The 19,606-nt window shown below is 50.2% G+C and overlaps 11 protein-coding genes across 11 annotated transcripts; 7 read left to right on the top strand and 4 right to left on the bottom strand.

Annotated features, from left to right (window-relative positions):
- Positions 1-562: 562 nt before the first annotated feature.
- N7468_009364 (putative C2H2 finger domain protein) lies at positions 563-2,577 on the top strand (the record flags this gene model as incomplete). Its single annotated transcript, XM_058478660.1, has 3 exons — positions 563-1,335; positions 1,404-1,664; positions 1,752-2,577. 3 exons carry the CDS (start codon positions 563-565, stop codon positions 2,575-2,577), a joined length of 1,860 nt encoding a protein of 619 aa, XP_058326990.1.
- Positions 2,578-3,220: 643 nt separating this feature from the next.
- On the bottom strand, positions 3,221-4,568 carry N7468_009363 (putative RNA polymerase II Elongator complex associated protein Kti12; the record flags this gene model as incomplete). The annotated part of the gene is made up of 2 exons (XM_058478659.1): positions 3,221-4,513; positions 4,563-4,568. 2 exons carry the CDS (start codon positions 4,566-4,568, stop codon positions 3,221-3,223), a joined length of 1,299 nt encoding a protein of 432 aa, XP_058326989.1.
- Positions 4,569-4,879: 311 nt separating this feature from the next.
- Positions 4,880-5,805, bottom strand: efm7 (putative nicotinamide N-methyltransferase Nnt1; the record flags this gene model as incomplete). The annotated part of the gene is made up of 4 exons (XM_058478658.1): positions 4,880-4,954; positions 5,008-5,305; positions 5,350-5,591; positions 5,659-5,805. 4 exons carry the CDS (start codon positions 5,803-5,805, stop codon positions 4,880-4,882), a joined length of 762 nt encoding a protein of 253 aa, XP_058326988.1.
- Positions 5,806-6,028: 223 nt separating this feature from the next.
- Positions 6,029-6,418, top strand: N7468_009361 (uncharacterized protein; the record flags this gene model as incomplete). The annotated part of the gene is made up of 1 exon (XM_058478657.1): positions 6,029-6,418. One exon carries the CDS (start codon positions 6,029-6,031, stop codon positions 6,416-6,418), a length of 390 nt encoding a protein of 129 aa, XP_058326987.1.
- A 91-nt stretch (positions 6,419-6,509) lies between these two features.
- Positions 6,510-7,765, bottom strand: N7468_009360 (NmrA/HSCARG family protein; the record flags this gene model as incomplete). Its single annotated transcript, XM_058478656.1, has 2 exons — positions 6,510-7,496; positions 7,703-7,765. The coding sequence occupies 2 exons, from the start codon at positions 7,763-7,765 to the stop codon at positions 6,510-6,512; spliced, it is 1,050 nt and encodes a 349-aa protein (XP_058326986.1).
- A 1,321-nt stretch (positions 7,766-9,086) lies between these two features.
- N7468_009359 (uncharacterized protein) lies at positions 9,087-10,031 on the top strand (the record flags this gene model as incomplete). Its single annotated transcript, XM_058478655.1, has 1 exon — positions 9,087-10,031. The coding sequence occupies one exon, from the start codon at positions 9,087-9,089 to the stop codon at positions 10,029-10,031; it is 945 nt and encodes a 314-aa protein (XP_058326985.1).
- Positions 10,032-12,178: 2,147 nt separating this feature from the next.
- On the top strand, positions 12,179-13,241 carry N7468_009358 (SDR family oxidoreductase; the record flags this gene model as incomplete). The annotated part of the gene is made up of 3 exons (XM_058478654.1): positions 12,179-12,493; positions 12,583-12,717; positions 12,768-13,241. 3 exons carry the CDS (start codon positions 12,179-12,181, stop codon positions 13,239-13,241), a joined length of 924 nt encoding a protein of 307 aa, XP_058326984.1.
- A 420-nt stretch (positions 13,242-13,661) lies between these two features.
- N7468_009357 (uncharacterized protein) lies at positions 13,662-14,219 on the top strand (the record flags this gene model as incomplete). The annotated part of the gene is made up of 1 exon (XM_058478653.1): positions 13,662-14,219. The coding sequence occupies one exon, from the start codon at positions 13,662-13,664 to the stop codon at positions 14,217-14,219; it is 558 nt and encodes a 185-aa protein (XP_058326983.1).
- A 599-nt stretch (positions 14,220-14,818) lies between these two features.
- N7468_009356 (alpha/beta fold hydrolase) lies at positions 14,819-15,259 on the top strand (the record flags this gene model as incomplete). The annotated part of the gene is made up of 1 exon (XM_058478652.1): positions 14,819-15,259. The coding sequence occupies one exon, from the start codon at positions 14,819-14,821 to the stop codon at positions 15,257-15,259; it is 441 nt and encodes a 146-aa protein (XP_058326982.1).
- Positions 15,260-15,273: 14 nt separating this feature from the next.
- On the top strand, positions 15,274-15,630 carry N7468_009355 (uncharacterized protein; the record flags this gene model as incomplete). The annotated part of the gene is made up of 1 exon (XM_058478651.1): positions 15,274-15,630. One exon carries the CDS (start codon positions 15,274-15,276, stop codon positions 15,628-15,630), a length of 357 nt encoding a protein of 118 aa, XP_058326981.1.
- Positions 15,631-17,411: 1,781 nt separating this feature from the next.
- On the bottom strand, positions 17,412-18,727 carry N7468_009354 (bZIP transcription factor; the record flags this gene model as incomplete). The annotated part of the gene is made up of 3 exons (XM_058478650.1): positions 17,412-17,530; positions 17,580-18,594; positions 18,647-18,727. The coding sequence occupies 3 exons, from the start codon at positions 18,725-18,727 to the stop codon at positions 17,412-17,414; spliced, it is 1,215 nt and encodes a 404-aa protein (XP_058326980.1).
- Between the last annotated feature and the right edge of the window lie 879 nt (positions 18,728-19,606).

Raw genomic sequence — 19,606 nt, 5'->3', positions numbered from 1 at the left:
GTATGCTCATATTCGACATGGAATACGATCTTATTCATTTTCTCAGAGGAACTGACTGAACTGGAACCTCATGCATCCGCGTGTTGAATCAACGAAAATATGAACCCCAAGGACCACAAGGATATCCGATGCTGCTTGATATCCTCCAGCTGCTGACTTAGGACCCCGCCTCTTATGGACATAAAATCGACAAATCACTCCGGGCACTAGGCCTCCGCTGCCACTCCCACCTGGATCCCCCCCATCTTCGACCAAAAGGAAAATCATCCATACGTCAACCTGCACGTGCGCCCGCCAAGGAAATACACTTCGACTATCACTTCTTTGGTGCGTCCGATGTCTCGAGAGATCGGGCTGTTACTTGAACTAACATGGACTAGGATTCGACAATCCCAACTTGGACCTGGATTCTCTTCATATTGGCTTTTCTTTACTATCTTGATCCATTTCTTGTCCTTTTTTTTTTGTTTTTTTTTTGTTTGCTTTGCCAGTTGAAGCGTTTCGACGATGTAGATTACTGACTTGATGATGCTTTCCCCAACAGTTCACACCACTCCACACAATGTCTTCAAGGACTAGCATTGACTCCGAGCGTGTCGCTCTCTCTCAGCCAAGACACATGATCCAAGGACTCTCAAATATGGCCTCAAGAACCCACCAGGATGATGATTTATCGAGCCAGGATTCCGCATCCTTGTGCTCCAGTGTCTCCACTGGCCACGGAATTCCCCAGGACATGAAAGACTGGAACTTGAACCCAGAATCTCTCGAGCAGGCCACTTCTTCCAAGGACTCCCCACAGGTGCACATGCTTTCTTTCTCACTATCGCAGCCCTTGATGACCCCAACGGTCGGGCCCAACGATGTGATGTACCCAAGCATGGACTTCCCAGCAGTCTCTGACTTGCAAGACCACAATGAAATGCCCCGGGATTTTTACTCTTTCGTTGATATCTCTGCCATGGATCACGATGCCTCTGGAATGCAATCCAGCACTCCAGATGATGCGCTCTCAGTAGCACACAGCACCGAGGACGGCCACTTCCTTGGTCACGATACGTGGAGCATGATGCCTGAAGCTCACTATCCTGGAACAACCCTGGACCAGCTTTCTTCAAGTCTTTTCCAGACCGTTCCGGTCTCTCCCCCACTGACGGAAGCCAGTAATGATATTTCTGTTACTTCCTCATGTTCCCATCCCGGATTTCCTTCATTCATGGCCCCCGATGAATCCATGATCGGAGAATACACCTCACCCCTTGGTAGCCACGGAATCAACCCAGCGGAACCCCTGTTCCCAAATGCTTCCCCTTTGAGCGACAAAGACCCCAACAGGTAAGCCTGGATTACGGAGAAAAGACGCCATTTCCAACATGATCTAACGGGAAAAAAAAATCAAACAGGACTATTCGACCTTCCAAGCCAGCTCGCCGTGGAACTTTGTCGGGCGCCCAGCCCCAGGTTAAGTCCGAGGAATTCTTCTCTCCATTGCCCGCGCGAGAGCCGGTTCGCCAACGATCCAAGGATGGTGCTGAGGCCCGTAACCCCCGGGAGCACCAATACTACTCTCTCCCCACCCATAGTGATGGAAAGTACTACTGCCCTTTTGCCAATGGAGACAAGCCATGCAACCACCCGCCTACCACGCAAAAGTGCGCTTATCAGTATGTGTATCCCATGACAAGGCAAGACGTGACCGAAACCTAACCCGGACTTTCTTACACAGCAAATACCTGGACTCCCACTTAAAGCCTTACCGTTGCAAGGTCCCCGCCTGTATGGATGCCCAGCTGCGTTTCTCCTCAAATGCATGCCTCTTCCGCCACGAGCGTGAAGCCCATGGACTCCACGGCCACGGCGACAACCCCCACCTTTGCCTGTGGGAAGGATGCGAACGCTCTGTTCCTGGATATGGATTCCCGCGTAGATGGAACCTTTTCGACCACATGCGCCGTGTGCATGACTACACCACCTCGGAGCGCCACAGCTCCCCCTGAGACCTCCCCCACCGGCCCGGCCCCCAAGAAGAAGGATACTTCGGGTGGAATCCGCAAGAGAAGAGTCACCGGCCCTACTCCTGCTCCGGCCATGAAGCGCACCCGCTCCATCCACTCCCAGAACGGTTCGGTCAAGGCCACCCCCAACACCGCCCAGCATGGACAGCGCCTGCGAACCGCCGAGCACAACTACTTCAAATGCCGCGCCCGCCTCCTCTCGGAGCTGGAGAAGATCACCCCCCCAGGATACTTCGATGCACGAGAAGGTCAATGCCAGTCTCCAGGAACTCTACACTCTCGGTCTGAGCTACCGCCATATCGAGGCCAGCCAGGTTGCTTCCCACCTCCCCAACGGACTTTCGCCCGTGTGAATTTCCACAGGGGATCTGTAAATCACGGTCTTTGTAAAGTCGAAGAAAGTGGTTTGCAGTTGCTTCGCTGCTTCATCATCCCATCCAAAGGTCGCTATCCTCTGGCTCCCTTGCAGCCATACCCAGGATTGCCTTGCGTTGCCTTGCTTTTAAACACCGGAAAGGACGTTTTCGACCAAAATTCCCCCCATGGACAGCCTTGCTTTTAATCAATTGCACAAACCTGCGGAACTTTCCCCGTCCTAGGATTGGCTTGATCTTATGCGTGGATACTGGTATTTTGGCGAATTGACATACTCCGAAGGACCTGCACTGGAACCGGGCATTCCAGCCGGATTTTACCCCACGGAATTAGAGTCTTCGCCCATGCGAAACCTTGACTTGGCCTTGGAAAAATAGGCTCGGCCTTCATGGCCCTTTTACCTGCCCTTTACTGGGTTGGGATTCAGAGACAAAAAGGCATAGAAGCCTGTCTCGACTTGGAGGAGGAATTAGACATGATGTATATAGAATGTGTGGCTTTGTTTTTGCTCTTGTTTCATTGAACTTTTGTATCCGACAGCAGTATTGTTTCAGCTTGGTTTTTGCAATGGAAAATATTATCAAAACATCTTTCTCAGTAAACAAAACAGAATAAAAAAACGAAAGTAGAAGTCTCTGTTTCGTTCTGCGCTAAAAATTTATAAATCATGACTTCATTATGGTATAACCATCTATATGCAAAGGCTAATCAACCCAAACCTCTCACACATCCCACACAAATGAGATGGACACAGAGCCTGAACCCACTTTTTCCTTCTAACTTTTTAAGATATCCCTACTTCCCTTCGAGTCAAAACAAGACTACACACCCTAGTCCCTCTCGTTTCCAAATGTCGAATTCAAAAATCTCACAAACGCATCCCCAATCTGATCCGCCGCCAATCCTCCCTGCATAGCCCCATGCCCATGCCCGACATACCGCCGATTAAGACTAATCCACTGCCTCCTTAACCTCTGCAGCTTCGGCGCCGCCAAAACACCCCCGGCACCTGCAAGCTCATCTGTCGTCCCAGTCGCAGCCACGTGCGCCGGCACAAAGACCTTCGTCTCGGCATCCGGTACCGGTATGGAGATACCATTGGGATCGTCGCTCTGCGCGAGTGCGACCTCCGCGGATGGGGTCGCTTGCGTGAATGCGCGGATGGCATTGACGACCGCGGTGGTGCGCTTCTCCATTGTGTTGAGGGCCGTGGGGTCGCTGGGCGCGGCTTGTACGGTGGCTTGGTGGGGGATGATGCGCGGGCGGTTGGAGCCAGTGCCGCCGGCGCGCGTGAAGCCTGTGCGAGCGGTGGTGACGCTTGCAGCGGAGGAGAGGGTGCTGGAGGCGAGGGATTCGGTGAGCGAGGAGATGGCGGGGTTGGGCTCGGCGGGCGAAATGGCTACGCCGGTGAGAGCGTGGAAGATATCGGCTACTGGGGGCGCGGGGTCGTCCCAGGGGACGGTGAAGAGGGGCTTGTCCCAGCGGCTGTGGGTGCTGGGTTCTTCATAGCGGAAGATTAGGTTGTCAAGGAGCTCGGGAGGATAGGGCTCTTCGGTGTCTGGGTATGAAGGGGTTGGTTGGTTAAGATCGGGGCTGGGCGCGGAGTCTGAGGCTAGGGGTTGGGGTTGAGGTTCTGGTTGGGATGTAGACTGGCGGTTTAGTCGTCTGTTATTGTTCGCGACGCACTGGTCGATTGGGGTGCCGACGTGGACCTGTATATGCGATTGGTTAGCCATTGAGCCCTCGACCCTTTCAATCGGTAAAGTTGATCGCACCACACAGCATGTTGTATTAGCTGCTTTTGCCTCGCACCAGAGTTGGTACCGCCAGCCCTTGATGTAGTTCATGCCGTCCAGGATCACGATGCTGTCGCGTGTGAGCACCCGCTTTGCCCGCGCATAGGCGACTCCGCGCGCTTCTTTCTCTGTGCGCGCATGGTCGTAGACTGTCCGAGGGTGCGAGCTATCATGTGATGGGACAATGTGGACTTTAAATTTAGACTTCAGGGCGGCGGTCGTTTCGGTGGATGCGAACAGCTCATCTTGGGTCGTTTCGAGGAGCGCTGCGAGCTGCTTTGCGCGGTAGCTGAGGCCCGAGCATGGATATCCGGTTAAGATTATAAGCTAGACTCTGATTAGAATGCGGTTCCTCAAGCAATAGGGGCGCACTTACCGGCATCGTAGACTGCGTGGGTTGTTTGGGTGCGGTGAACTTTTTTTTTTCCCGAGGGGTTGGGCATGTGACTCAGGCGGGGTGTATAGATTTGAGGGATTGCGCTCTTACAGCGGATATCTTGGACTTTTCAAGTTTTCATCTACGTCAATAGTGAACGGACGTTCATGTTTTCAGGAGGATATTTTCGCATGTTGAAATCGAGGTAGAACTGGGATAGTAGACCAGTGACCGATCTACCCCGCCGCAGCAGATTCATTGTCTATGTACTTTTTCTTTTCGCAAATGCAAGGGTATCTACCAATATAAACCATCGTCTAAGTTTGTCCACTCAGCTGCTCTGGTGACCATCGAAGCTCATATCCAAAGACAGTCCGACGCAGTTTCTCATCCTAGAGCCAACAATTAGCCAAATATTGAACAAATCAGTCCTCAAGTTACTTACTCCGGGATCGTCCTCGAATAACACCTTGCCTACCAGCTGCTCGAAGATCTTCGTCACGGTGAATCCTCCGTGCTCCGCCAGCGGGAAGAAGCGTTCTGTCTGCGGCAACAGCCATGGCTCGTATGGCGTGAAGATAACCAACGCAACGGCACTGGGGTCCTTCTTCAGTGTCTCCTGCATGGTTTTCACAAGATTTCCATGCTCACGCCAGCTATAGACCACGTCCGCCATGATCAATAGATCGAAGCCATCAGCCTTTTGGCGAGACTCGGGGAGATGTGCGCCAGCAGTGGTTCGACTGGATTCCCCCATTTGTATCCCTCCACTACTAGCCGCGGCGACGATGTGTCACTTTTGGGAATCTGGTCAGCTGCCAAGTCGGCATTATACTGCATATTTGAAACGAGGTCTGGGTCATGGTAGTCGGTCATGACGACTTTCCTCGCTCCCATGATCGCGCTGACAATGCTAGGTACGCCCGCTGCAGCGCCGATCTCGAGGACATCTTTGTCGCGGACCAGCTCATCAGCTCGTTCTTCGATGTGGGTGGAACTTATGCGACCAGCATTCCAGAGTAGATTTCCCTGTTGAGAAACAGGCGGTTAGTCGGTACTTTCGCTTCCAACTACACAATTGCCCCAAATTACATACGTAGAGTGGGTGGCTGCCCACGAGACGCACGCGCACTGTTTGCCCAGAGAGCATCTCATACTCGGCAAATGTAGGCTCAGGATCCTTTTCATAGAATCCTTCTGGGTCCTGGAAGAGGTCCCCAGTCTCGAAATCGTCGTCGGCCATGCTGTGGGATCTGGAGGGAGTTGGAACATAACCCCGCGTCCTGGGGAAAATTTAGGCTTATCGATTGTACTTATCAGTTGGTGCCTGAGGCGGAAGTGTATATCAATGAGTAGAAACACTGTGAACGCCTTCTCCACGGTTTGGTTTCCTTCATCTCCCACTCTTGACATTCGGAAGTTCTATCCTCACTGCTTCTTCCCATTCTACCGATCTTCCCACTACCATGGATCGCCCCCGAACCGCCCGCGCCTGCTTTGTCATACTCTGGTTCGGCTTTCTCTACGTTCGCGTCGCGTATGGCTTTATCGAACTTTTCCGACCGATCTTGAAGTCTGTGACTCTATCGCTTTTGAAATGGATCTTGGTCTTCTTCAAATTCTTCCTCAAACTCTTCCTCGGTGGTGTGGCATTGCTTATCGTCTGTCTAATGATTAGACGGATTGCCGCAGCCAGAATGAACAAGTCTCGCGAATCTGGACTTGCTGCCCGCGGAACACCTCCTGCTCAGTACAACAAAACGAACCTGGAAACGAAGAAAAAACCATGGGGGAAATGGGTGAGAGGGACAAACTCGTTCGACAAGGATGATTACATATTGACGAAGATCGTCTAGCACACCTTGGCAATTTAAAGATACCTGGAAACGACGCTTTCTGGAAACATCGCCAGAACGTTTTCTTGCTCAAAGGATCGATTTTCCCATCTCAATTGTTTGACTTTTTCAACCCGATCAGCTCGAGCACATCATGACCACTTAGCCATTCCGAAAATGTTGGAGCCGACGGGCGGTTCTTCAATTGATCAGGCTCGATTACATTAGATATTCCAGCGCAGTAGTCGAATTCACTCAAGAAAGCAGGTCCACTGAGGACCTCCAAAGGCGCACCTGTTTTCTCATGAAGCTCTTGCATTCCCACGTTGTAGACTTTGATTTCCTTGCCAAGAGCTCTGGAGAATGTTTTGGCAACATTCCCAGTCGTTTGATAGTCATCGTACGCCAGAAGCTTGGTCCCCGCCTCCTCATCTTCAATTAATGTCCTCACAAAGGGACCCGTCGACTTGGCAGTATCGATGATTGGCATCCGAAGATCCTTTCCTCCAGGAATCACATATGAGAATTCCTTGGTCTCGGCATCAAACTTTGGATACAGGAAACGATTGGTGATGTATGCCCCGATATAGATGAAAGATGTTTTCTTGGCCAATTCCGGCTGCTCTGCTTGAATGTATTCGACAATACTGGCTTTCGTCTCCCAATGACGTGAGTGGGGGTATTTACCACCAGATGCAGCCTTCATGGGACCCAAAGCTGAGTAAACAAAGCGTTGGAGGGTGGAAATACCGGCAGCAACAATGGCCGCGTTCTTGCCGTGGTTCACTTCAATCTCATATGCTTGCTTCCCACTTGCCTCAGGATCAGCTCCTGTCGCAATAATCTTCCGGTAGGGCTGCCAGAAGTCCGTGTTGAGGAAGATCGCATGGGCCCCTGCAAATGCTGCTTCGAGTGACCCTTTGTCGTCTAGATCGGCTTGCACAACTTCAGCACCGAGGCTCTTGAGCTCAGTAGACTTGTCGGAAGTTGGATTGCGAGTCAGAGCTCGGACGTGCCAGTTAGAGAGACTCAAGAACGTTCGAGCAACAGATGAACCTTGGGTACCTGTTGCACCGACGACTGCGATGATTTTTTTTCTCTGAAGACATTTTCCAGTAGGATGCCACAATAAAGTGTTGATAAAACCTTTTGTGAAAGATATTCGTCGCGGGATGTCCTCCCTACTTATATTTTGAACGCAATCTGAAGGTATGAGGTTGAATATTCTCAGATGCTATTCCCCGACATAGTTCGTGTGCTCTGATTGGCCCAGGGGCGTAAGCCAGATTGGCTTATGTGGCTTACGATCGCCTCTATCGGACGAGCCGGGGTTAAGAATTTCCTCGCCTTCGAGGTAACGTTCCTCATAGTATTACCGCCTGTTACGTCCTCGTGTTAATTCCCCCCTCTTCAGACATGTTGCACTTAGCTATCCACGACCCTGCCTGCGCCGAGGAAAAGCCAACATCAGCGCCTCCTCCACGTCCGAAAAAGCGGGTCGTCACACCTGCTCGTCGAGAGCAGAATAAGGCGGCGCAAAAAGCTTGGAGTGGGTGAAGATCTTCCTCTTCCCAGACATAAATACTGAACAAGGAGACACATAGGGGAGAGACACAAAGCAGCCCGACAAAATGCCGCCAAACAAAGAGGCGCGCGACAACTGGCGCCCCGGCCATCCGAGCCGTCCTCAAATGGGTCCACTTCTCAGCTAGAGGCATCTGCAGGAGCGAATTCAGATGAATTGAATAGCGCGTCGCCCGGGAACGCGAACATCATACCATTGGCTGATCCGCTGATGAACAATCTGTCAACTCCCCGGGACACGATCTGGCGAGCTGTGTCCACCAATGCTGTGATCCTCGGATTCGATCTGCTACAGCTAGTAGACTGTCGCGCAAACTACATCTCTCCATTTTTTAGGTCTATCAGGCCAGCCGACAGACCACAAGACCTTGTGGCATCGGCACTTAATACATCTATTCCCCTCCATCTCCAACCGACCATGGCCCAAATTCTCATCTCCCACCACGCCAGTCTGGATCTGATCCCAATCCCCCTCCTTCGCGAGCGGGTGATCATGATGTGTTTTGCACACCCGAAAAATATAATCTCTGGGACCTAAAGCTAGATATCTACGCAAGACATGCGGCCTTTTGCAAGTACGAAGAACCAGATGGGCGTTATCAGCCATGGGATTCCAAACGCTGGAAAATACAGTCATGGTTCCTGGAGAAGTGGAAATTGAAGTCCCACGGAGCATTGCCTGACAGTATTGACATTGCGCCGGTGGAGGAGCCTAGTTGAACGACGATATTCTTAGTCTGTTTCCGTAGTCTGTACCGGACTACTTCCGTGACCGGTCCGAGGTGGCCCGGCGACCGACACTGATACCAGGTTATCGGGAAATGCTTAGCCATCCGGATCAGGTATTTCATGGAGTGGGTTGTATTCCATGCTGCAGTTACGACGATCCCGAAACCCGAAGGCTCTTGGAGGAGCCGGTCGTCCGAACGAGACTAGTCTGGTTTCTATACCGTAGTCTGGCTGTACTTTGCGCGCTACAGCTACTCTGCGTACGAGCAACAATCCCAATCAGGCCACCCATAGGTTCAGAATGTGATGTGGCGGCCAATGACGCCTTTACTCGATAATCACATTTCCACAGGTTATCACCCCCGAAAGAAATCGCATGCCTCGGCTCTTACCGTATTTCCGTAATTTACCACGGCTACTGTTTGGAGACCTGTGGAGATACGGTTTTGTTACCGCGCGGGTAAATCCTTGGATAAATCTTTTGGATCGAACTGTCAAGTCCCCATTTGGAGAACAATTCCTCTTTCGTGCTCTCCTTCGGTTCTTCTCTTCTTCCTCGATCTTCTTTGCACAATCCCCCCCTAAGGTTATAATCACTCCCTTCCTCTTCCCCCTGATCGTCGATCCTCGTGGGGCGGTTCGGCCAGTCATCCTTTCATCATTCACAGTTGTTGCATCACGACCCTTGCAGGATCACCCCAGGATATACCCCCCACGATTCGAAAAAGTCCTCCCCCCCCCCGTCCCCGCCCCGGGAAAGTCTAATCCCTTTGCCACCGTCCTTGCCCTCTTGCCCTCCTTTGCCCTGTTTTTACGAAATAGCCAGGTCGTTTTCCTGATGGACTCGACACGAACACCCCATCCCGCCAAGTCCCCCGCCCAACCCTTTGCGCCCATCTCCAACTTGACACCTTCAAATCTCCCCAGCGCAGTCGCTCAACCTCACCCATTTGCTCTCTCTTCAAACTCGGATGCCCAACCTCTTACTGCTCCGATACAATCCGCATCCATTGATTTTGCCCACTCCGCCATGTCACAGGCTCAGCCTCTTGCCCAAGCGCTCAATACCTCGGCACCGGCTGGAATACCGGCCGTTCGGCCTGTGACCACCGAGTCCGCCCCTCAATCGGACGCCATTCCCTCTACCCAGCAGCCATCCGATATCTATCCACACCAAGTCCACGGTCTGGGGGGGGCCAACTGCGACGGCGCCGTTCCTGCAGGACTTCAGTTTGGTCGCGGAGGCTGCAAAGAGGGCACAAATGGCCGTCGTTATGCGAGATCTAGAGAGCGTCACCCTTTAATCGGGACCACGGCTTAAAGAATATATCGAGACTGAGAGTTCCCTGGGTTGAGCTGTCCCACGTACTCAAGACCTGAAGATTGTCTCATGCCGTCTGGGACGTCCATGTGACGAATGGGCACTGTGGCACGGACGATATCTCCATGAGATTTATTGTGTCTCTTTTTGCTCCTGCTAAAGATGAACTGGCTTCATGCTTTAGATTTTCGGCTTACTTTTTGCTATCAGATTTTGGCGTTAACCGCGAGTGTATTCTGGAGGCTCGGACCTGTGGTCTTATGAGGCTACATGCGTTGTCTTGTCGGTTGGATTCTGCAATCGGAACCGTTGGCTTCCGATTCATCAGGCCTTTTTGGCATTCTCATTTCTCTTAAGATGGAGTTGTTCGGCTGCGTTCTTTTCATTTTCCCGTCTCTTTAGCACACTTTATACCACTGATATACGCGGAATACATGACTCTTATCTTGATTAATATTTGGTCCTCATGATGATAATTGTAACCTCATCATAATGTACCTAGCCAGATAATGTGAAAGCTGAGACGGCATTTTATCCTGACTATCCGGTCAAGCACGGGTAGATATGGGATGCAAGGGGTATGTCTCCTACTACTAGCAAACTGGAATTCAAATGACGTTTGCCTTGGCATTCAGAGTGACCATCAGATTGAACCGTGTATCCCGGGGCACTTATCGGGGCATGGTTCATACCGACTTAACTGGAACGATATATGCATCAGAATATTACAAGTATTACTAGCACTAGACTACATGATAGCTATTTGAGATTGATAAATGAAGGGACCTGGAGGAGTCTGTACCTAGAGAGATAATGGGGTTTCTCCAGGTGGCCCTCAAGTGTTCTACAGAGGGTTGCGTGTCTGATCTGATCAGTGCGTTGCATTAGTCTGGTCATTGCTAACAGGCTGCTGAAATCAGATAGATACGTCGCCGGATCTGCTGTGCAAGTTTCCACTTTTTACACCATTGCCGCCATTGTACTCTGCTTGGAGGTGTTTCCTACACAAGCCTCATAAGCCGCGGATCCGCCCTCTTCACAACAAAAGAAATATAGATGAATTGGGAGATTTGACAGAGAAGATCTGCTAGCTGCTTTTGCTGAGACTATCCTGAGCTTACAAAATTTAAATTTTATGGCTAACTTTTCTTCGTCCCAGGTCGCCACGTCGCAGGCCCATGTACTTGGCGCATGCCAGCCCCTCAATTTAGCCGGCTGTTATTAGTCAAGTGACGTATGATCCCGAATTTTTAGATCAGAATATCTAAGCAAGACAAGGGTAACACTGGGAGAAGGTCGCTGGGTCTGTGAAAAGCCTTACATCTCTATTTCGTAGCGTAAGCGCGTCTCCAGTTTGGCAGACAAAATGGGGTCGATGGGATCAGCCCAGCTGACCTCGACCACAGCATTCGCGCCGCCAACAGAAGGGGTATTGATATGATGGCCCTGAATGCAATTCAATTGATGGACAAAGTTTTCGAATCTGACTTCTTTCGTATTACGGAGTCGGTGTCCGGTATCTTGACTGCAATCTCCCCCCTCAATTTGTGCTGCGGTCCATGGACTTCAGGTTGTTACCAGGGACGATGACTGTGCAAGCCGCGACAGTCATTATTATTCTTGCCTTTGAAATCCAAAGGCAAGGACGTTTCTCAAGATTAAATGTACGAAGGATGGTAAGATAGATGGAGGATGATAGTAAGATAATCCAATTCAGTTGGCGACGCGCTGCCACCAGCAGATCACGAGAAGGGCCGTCAAGGATCGGTATGGACATTGAATTATCCTAGCAAAGACTTTTCTCTAGCGCAACTAACCACGATTTCCTGTGATCTAGTCGGAGACTAGCCTTAAAGATCTGCGGTGATATACCAGTAACCTGAAACCCAGTAAGGCTGCTTTCGTTTACAGAATCACCGTACTCTGATATATTCAGTGCCTAGAGATGAGATCCCCTGAATCTTTCTAAAGTTAGAAAAGTGGCTAAATGGGGAGACCGAGGGGTTCTACCACGGGCAATTTTTGCCCCCATTTGCTTCCGGATTTAGGGTTAGCAAACTCACCCGACCATCGTATAAATGCTTTCACCCTCCCTTCCCATTTCCCTCTTCATCTGCATCCCTTATATCTCGAAAGCCAGCATCACCATGTCTGAATTTGACCAACTCTCAAATGTTAAGGGCACTGCCTTTACACACCAATGCTATACTCAGCCATACCCAGCTATCACTCCCACGCGCCCTGAGCTCGCACAGACGGTCAAAGTCATCGTCATCACTGGAGTAACTCGTGAAATTGGTCAGAAGGTAGTGATTAATTCAATCACGCCCATAGAGTTCTATGCCCAAGATGTCTTATACTGTCGAAAATTATCATCTGATCCTCGGGATGAGGGAACAGGGCTTCGTAACTTCATTCGCACAGGGCAACCCCGCTGCCATTGCGCTCATTGGCCGCTCAACGTCAGGCTTAGCGAAGACAGAGAAGATTATCAAAAAAAATCAACCCTGACATTAATTTGCTTTCTCTCCCCCTTGATGTTACTGACGAGGCTGCCGGGAACAAGGCCTTCCAGGAGATCACCGCCGAGCTTGGAGTTCCGCAGGTATTGATCAACAATGCTGGTGTCGCTGGACCGGTCAAGCCCAACTTGAAGGCTAGTGTAGAAGAGTGGTGGAATACTCTGGTGAGAAGCATCACTTTCCTTGCCGAAGGACCCACGCTGACGCTGCCTAGGTTGTGAACGTCAAGGCTATTTTTACTGTCACCAAGGCCTTTGTTAAGGAGACAGGTGCCACTCCCGCGAAACAGACCACAATCATCAGCATCACGTCGATGCCATCTCAGGGGGTCCCACCGGTCCTTGGGCCCTACTCTACCTCGAATGCTGCAGTCAACAAGTTCACTGCCTACTTGAACTCCGAATACCCTAACATCAATAGCTTTGTCCTCGATCCAGGCGTTGTCAGAACGGATACGACTTTGGATGTCCCTTATCTGATGCCGTACGCGAATGATTCGCCGCTTTTGCCGGGCGGTACGGCGGTTTGGCTGTCCAGCGGAGACAAGAAATATTTATCCGGGAGATATATAATGTCGAGTTGGAATGTGAAAGAAATCGAAGCTCGGAAAGGGGAAACCCATGAGTGTAACCTTCTCACCTTTGCCTTGAAGGGGGAGTTTGGTTTGGGGAATATCAAGGTTGATTGAATTAGTGTTTGAATGACCTTGGAGCTGTAATGCGCTTTTTGCCCTGTCTCGACTGCAGCTATCCATGGCTGTATTCGAACTTGTGAATGGCTTTATTGGCCTAGTTCTGTCTAGTCTTATTCTTTCAATGCACTTCATGGTGGTTGAAACCATGTAAAGACCCTTGTTAGCTAAAACATCTATATGATATTACGAAAGAGAACAACGGTTTTGTGACACAAAAAATGTCTTTATAACAGCCTTTGTCCAGCTGAAAGTCAAGTATACCTCGACCCGAAGGAATGGCTATATAAGGTCTCGAGGTTCTCAAGTTAAGTGCAGCATTACACCAGTCTCTCAATCGAAACAGCTAAGCTCTTGTAGCTAGCATACAAACTCCCAACGCTATCCAGACCAGCGCAACTACTAGTAAGTTTCAGAATGTACAGTAAAAAAGCAGAGACTTCCACAGCTCCCAACAGCAATCAACAGTTTACTAGTAGACATCCTGTCCATACCGACATTTTCTATTCTCAAACCGCCAATCTCCATGAGCCTCTTCAAAAAGCTTCAGTAGCAGCCTTGCATAACGCTCAGTCTCCACCACATGGCGGACCATTGGAAGATGGCTTTACCGAGCTATCTACTCATTCGTGGTCCCACCAAGCCGCTATTGAGGTCGTTGAAATCATTTCAAGCAGCTTGAAACGGGTGGTTCGAGAGCCACAGGCGCCTCAGTTTCTCGAGCACCTGATTGATGTAGTCAGAGCTCGCACGGAACCCACTCCAAATGACATGGCTCGCTCAATGCTTCAGCATATGGGTGCCATTGTGCGTACGCATCCGAACATAAGCAGTGTGTCTCGTAGGATCCTACAATCCACACTTGATGAATTACAGACTTTAAAGCAATCTAGAAGATCATCCTCTCTTGATCGACTCACAGAGCAAATTTCTAACTTGTCGCTTTCAGAACATCAATCCCCAGGCAGACAGTGATTACCGGAATATCGCCACTAGGTATCAGTGTCAACTGGGTCTGAGGCTAATCAAACCAAACTCGACAGGCTATCTCAGCCCATACTCCGTGAGTGTCCCGTTGGCCATTTCCCACTAACTGTGGCACGCCCGTTAGGTTTAATATATGCCTCGCTCTCGTATACCTAGCTAGAACTAATAACATCTGCCTTTCTTTGTTCTTCTTCCTTAGCCTCGGTGATTGTCCTTTGTCCCAAATGCAATGTCTACTATCCCAACAACCCAATGATTCCTATAATTGGAAATCAGTTGTATTCACACTATACTGCGCAAAAACGTAGTAAGTGAAATCAGAAATGGCCTTTTGATATGTTAGGGTCACCTGGCAGCCGGGGTTAGAACCCTGTAACGCGTACTTCATCCAATTGGTGCAGCCAATTAGGGAATAGCTTCGCCTGCATGGGTGCCTGATATTCGCCTAGGATGTATTGCGCCGCCCCCCCCACCCCTATTGGACTAAAATGCATACAAGGGCGATCCCGAAGGTCCCCTAAATCAAGACTACAGACAAATAGGCCCTCCCGAATTCTATCACCAAACCAGCCACATCCACATGAAAGATGCGCACCCGGAGTAATGTCACCACCCCTGACGGGATCAACTGGTACTATGAGCAAGAGGGTTCCGGCCACGACATTGTCCTCGTTCCTGACGCACTAGGCGAGTGTCAAGTGTACGACAAAGCGCTCACACTCATAGCCGCGACAAAGGAGTTTCGCGTGACAACCTTCGACATGCCAGGCATGTCGCGGAGCGCCAACGCCCCACCAGAGTCCTACATGCAAGTCACCGCCCAAGCGCTGGCCAAATACGTCATCACGCTTCTCGATGCGCTGAAGATCGAGCGGGCATCATTCTTCGGCAGCAGCGCAGGCGCGTCGACCATCCTGGCCCTGGTCGTCGACTACCCGGAGCGCGTTCTAAACGCCATGCCCATGAGGCCCCGACGCGGACCTTTAGTGTCCTCGACCGGGTGCTCAAGGCAGAAGACGAGCAATTGACCAACGAGCTCCTGATGTGGATGCGGGTGCTGTCCGCCAACCCGATCGCGTGGGATGCTCTTGGGGACGAGGCGCATGCAAGGATCCGCAAGAATTGCATTCGCTGGGCGCGCGGCTACACCGGGACTGTGGAGCCTTCGACTCCAGTCGGGAATTTGGAGGGTTTGAAGCAACGGCCTATTGACTGGACAATTGGGACGTCGACGCCTACGGGGGCTTTCTTCGATAATATCATGACGGCTGTGAAGATCGGCGCTAATGTGAAGCTGCTGCGGGGTATGCATCTCCCGTACGTTTCTGGGCCCGACCAGTTTTCGGAGTATATTGTTGAGACGACGCGCAAATATCTACAAAATCCCGAGAAAGAGTAGTCAGAATATGGAAGGAGATAGAAGCGGGCACTTGGGAAGAGGGAAGTCTCGGGCGTCTAGCGATCAATAGAAAGGCGCTGGAAGGGAATATAGTTAAGCTGTTTCATAAGAATAACCAATCAAGAGGGCATCAATTGACGCCAGTGAAATGACTCGAGAGAACAAAATTCGGCTCATTTGTCAACAATTAAACGGCCGGCTACCAGATAAGATAATTGTTCTGCATACATGTACTAAAAATCCCGTAGGAAAGCTGTAGTGTGATAATCCTAAGCTTCTAGCGATAACATGAAAAGCCAAGAAAGATATAATTGCGAGGCAAATGAATAGCGGAGTAGAAAGCTAACTTGTGGAAGGTTTTGACAACTATTGTGAGATCTGCAACCTGCCAAGTGTACGCTCATCCGGTGTAGGATTGGCCTTTATTTGTGTAAAAAGATGTCCATATGAGCGAGGCTGTCACTTTCAGGATTCCCGTCCATACGCGGAATCAGATGCAACGGATGACGCAGACCGATTCCATAGCGCGCCGTGGGAACAACATTGAGGGCCTTCAATACTAACTATTCGCCTTCTGGAACTCCAGGTCTCGTCTTCGGGGTATTATCATATTGATGGATCATAAGTCCCAGAACACTCGTCTGAAGTGCTTTGGGTCGTGACTACGTATCTCAAATGAACCTCATGTTAGTTAATATCAACCCAATGGATCATGCATAGAGCAGTCGCCTACCCATTCAGCCACAAAGGAAGACACCTGGAATTGTTACCGTATTTTAACTCGCACTGGATGACTTTGATAAGCTCTCTTTCTTCGAGGTCGTAGGTCTGTCTGGCGGACTCTGGCATGTCTCGTAGGTTCTAAGGCAATGCCTCATCCCCAGTACTCGGCATTCGTTTGTATGCTATTTTGACGGCGGTCGGATTTATCATCCCAGACATGGGATTCCCGTACAATGTCCCTCCCTTTGTTCACTATTGCACTCAGTTCGGCCATGGTATACTTTCTCTTCCTTGCGGCCTTGCGAGTCCCTTTCGTCGTCGATGTACGAGCTGGTGTTTTTGCTGGCTCCCCGGCCGTGTCTTCACCTTGGACAGCAGAAACTGGCATCCCCCTCACCTCTGCATCATTCGATTGTCTCTTGATTGTCGTTCATACTCGCTGTGTCTCTAGACACAGTGAGGGTTGTAATCGAGACTGACTTCTCCTTCTCTGTACCTCTGTAGGATGGTGTGGAGAGGAATGATGTCCAGAATAGAAGAGAGAGATGCCCTGAGAGATAGATCAAGGATTCGATAAGAGACGCGGTCGGCATCAGACAGCCATCCTTATTGAGCATATAAGATCGCCGAGCAGGGTCCCTTGCTATTTACAGCGTCAGGACGTCTATGTTCCCGTGCTCCGAAAAAGTAAATAAGCGAGAGCAGGGAAAGTTTGTGAAGGATGGGGAGACGGAGGCCAAACTAACTCACGAACCTGTGAAGACTAAGCTGACAGCAGGGGTGCTTGAGAATGCTACAGGGCTGTTGGCTGGGCAATCGGGGTCCTGGGAAACGACCAAAGCTGGGAGAGAAGACTGCAGCAGCCCTGGCTATCGCCGGACTAAGGAGGGGAAGCAAAACCACGGTGTGCTCCGCCCCACAAGCGTTCAAAGACCTACGGCGTTGAATGGAATCTTAGGATTTGGAGGAATCATTAAGTTGATCAAGCTGGTTCGTGAATTATTTTCGGTGTTGCAGAATTACTAGGAAGTAATACCCTTCCGGTGAATAGCAGGCCACTATAGATGCTGTCTGTTAATCGTCCCATAATGTGCAACCAAGAAGTCTAGCACGTTCTCGATGTCTCGCCGCCTAAAAGCCGGGCCTGGGCACATGCAAATTGCCCGAACAGATATAGCTATAACATGTCAGGAGTCAAACACTTGTGTCTCAGGGAGAACACTCACCTTTAATGAACGTGGCCATATCAAAAAGAAATGCAGATTCAGGAGCTACTCCAATGCCTGCATGCTGAATGGGAATGAACAAGTCATTTCCCCGAGCCTGAATGCCCTTCGCAACCAGGAGCTTCAATACCTGATTTGCATCCAGCCATTCCGTTCCCGAAACAGACCCGAAAGCGATATCCCACGCTCTGGCCGAAGCCTCAGAATTCTCCATTGGCTCTCGGGTTAGCTGTTCCCGCAGCTTAGCAAGGACATTAGCCCTGAGTGCAATGTCGTTTTCTTCTCCCACACTTGCGACATAATAGAGGGACGAAATGATAGCATTTCGGGCTGGGGATAGAGGTATCGAGCCAAATACCATTTCCACTTTCGGAATGTTGACCTCCGGGTTGACCAGTAAAGAATATGCGCCGCGGCAGCAGCGCTGCACGAGGGTTTTTATAAAATCGACGCGTCCGGCCTCTACTGGAGGTGAATATGGTACGAATAGTGGTGGTTGAAGGCCGACACTTGGAGGCGACACTTCGATCGTTGCCAGAGGTGCTTCTGAAATGGCGCTTGGATTATCTTGGTGAAGTCCTTGCGGTGAGCTGCTCGTTGATGGCTTCAGCCACTTGGATGATGTTGGAGACGAATATTTGGTGTAGTCGTGTAGGTCTGAGGCAGTCATATCCCTTGTCGGAGTCTCATCTGAGTCGACACCGCGTTGAAGTATGTTCGCACTCGGCGACTCGAGGCTTTTGGAATAATTAATTGGAGCGTCGCCCTCGCCATCGTACATATTCTGCGCCAATGAAATGCATTTTCGAGTCAGGCATCCCAGGGATGATATCAAGCTGGGATGTTCTGCCAGCACATTCGATTCCAATAAGAGGTCACTGAAGTCGATGAAAGACTGGTTGATCTGTTCGATTTGGCCTGTGAGGTCCTCTACGCGCTTTTGGAGCTCATTAATTGTATTTTCTTTCCGGTCGCGATAGGCTCTCTGTGCTAAGCGCAGTTGTTGGCGGCGTTTCTGTTCCTGGTCAGACCTTCGCTTGGTGTAGCATGGACTACTGTATACTAACCTCTGCGATGTCCGCTTTGCCACCTCTTGGGCGGCCCCGTTTAGGTTTCTGGTCATCTGAAGCAATTTGGACTGTAGCCATAATTGAAGTCATTAGTTCGCCCAATCCCAATTCTCAAGAATCATGGAGAATGAAGATGGTTTCAGGCACTTTTGCATTCGGGGCTGGTTTACTTGTTTATTCATCACGCCGAGGGATCGATGAGTAATCCGCGCTCAAACTTGACTGCGTCAATCTTAATTGGTTGATCAATCGTCGCCATCGTATTGGGAATGTGGTGCATTTAGAGTCATAGGGTAAAAGAAAAGGCGGATTTGAATAGGCTATCTATTGCGTGAGGTCGGGCATCGTTCAACCTGTGTGGGGGGCGGGTCTCGCGATCTGTATTGCTGGGTGGAGAACTCATCGAGGATCCGATCGTACAGCAAGAAGACTTATCTCCAAGGGCACAAGATTGAATGCCTGTAGTTCAGCGGCTTACCTATGCGACATCGTATAGAACTTGATCTATTTCCAAGCTTAAGTCATCGATACCCGCCAGGTGATAGCTATAGAAGAATCGGTGAATTGCGCTCAGTACATGTCTAGCATCCTCGGCCAGTCACTTGATCAAATCCACCAGAACAATTTTGAACGACGACCATCGGATATGTTTTCCTGAAAGTGGCTGTAGCAGATCATGCTGCTATGGTGAAAGTCTATGAACAAACCCTCGTTCCCTTGGAAGGCAGATACTTCATACATTCCCGAACGGAATGGTGGCCTTTGTACTATAACCCTAGAATAGTTTGTTGCATTCGTAGCGCCATGGATCAACATAATGGAACACCTGGCCTGACAGCTCAGATAAGTCTGGATTACTTCCGAATATTTGCTTAGGATCTTGGGGCAACAATATTGAACCGCACCATATTGCATGAGTTACGATTTTCGGCCTCACTATGCGTGAAAGATAATCCA

Source organism: Penicillium chermesinum (assembly GCF_028974085.1).
Source record: "Penicillium chermesinum strain IBT 19713 chromosome Unknown utg000007l:1.0-2695246.0:1.0-2697696.0, whole genome shotgun sequence".
NCBI classification, from domain to species: Eukaryota; Fungi; Ascomycota; class Eurotiomycetes; order Eurotiales; family Aspergillaceae; genus Penicillium; species Penicillium chermesinum.
This window is presented reverse-complemented; position numbering and strand designations above follow the sequence as displayed.